This window comes from Galeopterus variegatus, unplaced genomic scaffold (assembly GCF_000696425.1).
Source record: "Galeopterus variegatus unplaced genomic scaffold, G_variegatus-3.0.2 Scaffold1214, whole genome shotgun sequence".
Taxonomy (NCBI): domain Eukaryota; kingdom Metazoa; phylum Chordata; class Mammalia; order Dermoptera; family Cynocephalidae; genus Galeopterus; species Galeopterus variegatus.
The window spans coordinates 297,013-301,792 of NW_007727325.1; the positions used below are offsets into that span (position 1 = coordinate 297,013).

The 4,780-nt window shown below is 32.5% G+C and overlaps 1 protein-coding gene across 1 annotated transcript in view; it reads left to right on the plus strand.

Annotated features, from left to right (window-relative positions):
* Positions 1–1,001: 1,001 nt before the first annotated feature.
* The window catches only part of PLA2G4A (phospholipase A2, group IVA (cytosolic, calcium-dependent)), a 127,442-nt gene continuing 123,663 nt past the window's right edge, over positions 1,002–4,780 (plus strand). Inside the window, exon 1 of the mRNA XM_008575596.1 lies at positions 1,002–1,048. Within this exon, the coding sequence (XP_008573818.1) occupies positions 1,016–1,048 (33 nt within the window). The 5' untranslated portion in view covers positions 1,002–1,015. The remainder of the gene's footprint in view (positions 1,049–4,780) is intronic.

The following is a 4,780-nucleotide window of genomic DNA, read 5'->3' on the forward strand; positions in this document are numbered from 1 at the left end:
CTTGATTTATTCTGAAATAAAAACATTTTAAATTTACATATGAAACATGCATAACAAAGATATTTGCAAAGATGTTCCAAATTAGACATGACTTATAGAATGCTGAAACATATGTGTGTGCTGTTTTATAAAGAAAAAAATCTTTGGTGGAATCACAAAGATGTTCATTGAATAGTTTTTTATCTAAATAATATGGAGTAGTTGTAGAAGAAATCTGAAAAGCATAGAGAGTATTTTTCCGTTAAAATATTTTCATTTAATTGCTTCCAAAGTAAACTAGTGCCTTAGAATGAACAAGCATTTCTTTTAAAATATTATTGCTAAAGTTCAAATTCAACATGAATGTATTTTTAGAATTTCTAACAAATAGCTAGGGTGAAAAATCTTTCCTTTTCAGTGGGAATTTGTGTAATGCTGACCCAACTTAGAACACAAGCAATGACATGTGGCTTTTTAATCATAAACAGTACAAAAATTCCTTTTATTTTCCATAATCTCAATGAATTTCTCATAAAATACTTGGGAAATGAAGAAAAAAAAAAAAAAAGAAAGAAAAACCCCACAGTTTCCTAACAATTACTCAGAATGAGTTTGAGCAAGTAAATATGGATTTTCCATAATCTCAATGAATTTCTCATAAAATACTTGGGAAATGAAGAAGAAAAAAAAAAAAAGAAAAAGAAAAACCCCACAGTTTCCTAACAATTACTCAGAATGAGTTTGAGCAAGTAAATATGGAAATTAAACAGTATTGCCAAAATTTGTTTACCCCTTTGCTAAATTATATGTGTATTCCCATTCATAGGCACAATTAGTGAACTCAACCCTAATTGTGTAGGCCCCCTTGGGTAGACTTTTACTTCCTAAGGTGCATATGCATCATCATTTAAATCTTGGAACTGCATCCAAGAGGAAACCTAACAACAGTGATTGTTTATTTTGTAGGTTTTAAAGAAGCTAGAGTGCCAGAGAAGACCTTTGAAGTGTGAAAAGATTTCCTGTAATCGAAACCAAAATGTCATTTATAGATCCTTATCAGCATATTATAGTAAGTCGTTTATTCTTTCTGTACTCTTTCAGGGAAGGCGGGGAAGATATATTTCTGTGTATGAGTATTGCTGTTGTTGCTTGTAAAGTAAAAATCAATGACAACCCCTGGATTTGTTATGAACTTAATGTGGTATAAACAGTCTCCAGTATGAGTACAAGATGACACTGACTTATCTCTTCTTTTTATCTCTGTAAGTTTCCAGAAAAAAGGGACTTGGAAGGAGAGAATTCCCCAAACATTCTGTAACAATACTGAACTTGCACGGAACAATGAAAACTGTAGTTATCACTTAGCAATTAACCTGCATAGTTATACTCTTCACATTGACTTGGTGGAGAAAAGATAAAAGCATTTGAGTTGAGGGCTATATTTTGGCACGCATTTTCATGATATTTAATTCTGTATGCTTTCCTTTAGTCAGATATGTTTAAACAAATTCTTCTGTGGGCGGTTAGTTTTTAGTAAAGAGTTGAGTAATTCAAATTTCAGTATGTAATTTTCCAAACTCCATTGGAAGTATACATTTTTTCTGATAACAAAATACAAAACAAAACAAAACAAAACAAAAAAACACAGGAGAGATTTCCTTGCTGAATTCAACACTTGAGATTCAGATTTATATGGATTAGAGATAGTATATATGGATAAAGAAATAATCCTCAGCCTCATTTTTACTTAAAATGAAACACTACATCCTTCTCTACCTACCAGCCTCTTTCTTGTCCATCCCTGGATAACAAGATTTACCATATCACAGTTCTTTGTAGTGCCTTCTTCCCCTCCATGTACAACTTGAATCACTGAAAATTGGACTTAGACCTTCCACTTGATGGAAAGGTCTCATCAAGGGCTTCTTTGGTGTCAAATCTAATAGACTCTTCAGCATCCCCACCCCTTCTTCCCCAGCTTTGCTGGCCATTCTGCTGGCCTCTTCTTGAAATTCTCAGCTTTCTTTGTTCTGTTTGTTCTGCTTTCTTGCCTTTGGTTATTTCTCAATTTTCTTTTGCAAGCTTCTTTTTGTTTGACCCTCTGTCTCTCTCTCTCTCTCTCTCTTTTTTTTAAAATTGAGGTATAACATATATAAAGTGCATAAATCTTCATTGTTAAACTTGATGGATTTTTACATATGTATGCCACCCATGAAACCATCACCTAGATAAAAATACACATTATAAGGTACCCCCAGAGGACATGCTCATGTCTCTTCCAGTCAACACCCTAAAATTAAGCAATATTCAACCTTTATTATCATAAGTAAGTTTTGCTTATTTTTGACCTTCGCATGAATGTCTGCATTCAACATTTTATCTGTGAGATTAATTCATGTTTTTATGAGTAGTAGAATTCTACACTTTTGCATTGCCATGTGGTATTTCACTATCTGAATATACCATAAATGATCTAGTCTGCTGATAACCATCATATCCTTGCTGAAAGACAATGGTGATTTGCTGTAAGTCAGGCAGCAAATATATGTGTCTTGATTTCTATTCTGCTTTATTGGCCTAAAAGTCTGTGTTTTCAGCAATATCAATCCATCCTAATTTCTGTAACTTTAAAATGTACCTTCACGTATGGTAGTGTAAATCCTCCAATTTTTTCTTCTTCAAGATTTTCTTGGCTACTTTTAGTCCTAGTCTGTGTTTTCAGCAATATCAATCCATCCTAATTTCTGTAACTTTAAAGTGTACCTTCATGTATGGTAGTGTAAATCCTCCAATTTTTTCTTCTTCAAGATTTTCTTGGCTACTTTTAGTCCTTTGAATTTCCATATACATTTTGGATTCAGATTGTCAGTTTACCACATACACACACAACTGCTGGGATGTTGATTGGGTTGAATGGAACTGTTATGATTTTGTAGATCAATTAGGGGAGAAATGACATAACAACATTGAATTTTCCAATCCATAAACAAATCATGAATTTAATCCAAAGTAAATATTATTTAAATCATCTTTAATTCTCTCAGTAATGTATTGTAGTTTTTAGTACTAAATCTTCTATACATATACTTAGATGTATTTTTTAACATTTGATGTTTTGTTTTAATTATAAAGGTATTTGAAAATTTCATTTTCTAATTAGTTATTGCATTTTATGGAAATAAAATTGATTTTTGGGGGCCGGCCCGGTGGTGCACTGGATAGTGCGCCGCTTGGGAAGCGCGGCGGCGCTCCCGCCCGAGGGTTCGGATCCCACATACAGACCGGTTCCCGCTCACTGGCTGAGCGAGGCGCAGGAGCAACACCGAGGGTTGCGATCCCGTTGCCGGTCCCGGTCTGGTACGGGGGCAACACTGAGGGTTGCGATCCGTTGCCGGACACGGAAAAAGACAAAAAAAAAAAAATAATTTAAAAAAATAAATAAATAAATAAAATTGATTTTTGTAGATCCAGTAACATTAATGAATTTCTATTAATTCTAATAGTTTCTATGTATGTTCTTTTTGTTTTTCAACTTAAACATTTCTGTTATCTGTGAATATTTCCAGTTTTCTTTCTTCCTCTTTATTCTTTAAATGTTTATTTATCTTTCTGGCTCTATTGATTGTTGACTGTATACTTTAAGTATATCCCTTAAGTTTGGAAATGCCATATTTTCATAATTACACAGTTAAAATATTTTGTAACTTTTGTTGTGATTTATTATTTGACACATGTTTTACGTAGACATGTGTTTCTTAAATTTCAAACATTTGGTAATTCTTTTAGTTGTCTTTGTCATTGATATCTCATCTATTTCTGCTGTGTTCAGAAAACATACTCTGTATGATTTTTTGTTGTTTCTAATGTGTTTATACACAGTTATGGCCTAGAATATATTGGTAAATGTTTCATATGCAGTAAAATATTCCATATCTAACTTTTTAAAATGAATTTTGAAGTTATATTATTAGGTGCATACAACTTCCGATTTTTATACATTCCAGTTCAATTGTTTTATCATCATAAAGGTCCTTTTTTTATCCATAATAATGACTTTGTTTTAAATGTTACTTTGTCTTTTATTAATATAACCCCTAGCATTTTCTTTGGTTGTATTCTTAAAAGAATATTTCTATTCTTTTACTTTCAACCTATATTTTTTCTTATATTTAAGGTATGGGTCTTATAAAAAGTATATAATCAGGGTTTCTTTTAAATATCCTGTGAGATAATTTTTGTTTTCTGAAGCAATATTCTACTTTTCTTACACATTTATGGATGGATTAAAAATGAAGTTAGGTTTTATAAAATTGCTTTTCTCATTTAATGAACTGTTTCTGTATCTCATGTACAGATTAATACTTTATTTCTTACCCCCTCATTGCAAGAGAGGTGGGTAGTTTCAATATCTCTCAAAGGATTTAATTAAAGTGCTCATTCTTAAGCTTTAACATGAAGTCTGGCACTTGAAACTGAGAAGGAAGAAGTATGATATTGTTAAGATCTGTAACCCTGAGCTTGAGTCAAGGACCAACAATAATTCCAAATCCTATCATTTGGATTTTTGATTGATTCTGCCTCTAAATTTATTTCAGTTTTTTATTGAATGCTCACTGTGTACCACTACCTGTCAACAGGCACTGGAGATACAAAAGTGAATCAAACAGAACAGTCCCAGACTTGGTTGAGCTTAGGTTTAGCAGAAAAGATGGACAATTTATTTATAATCACCGTAATGTTTAGCAAGGGCTCTGATAAGAGAGAATATCTTATACAATATTGTATATTGGGGGGCCGGCCC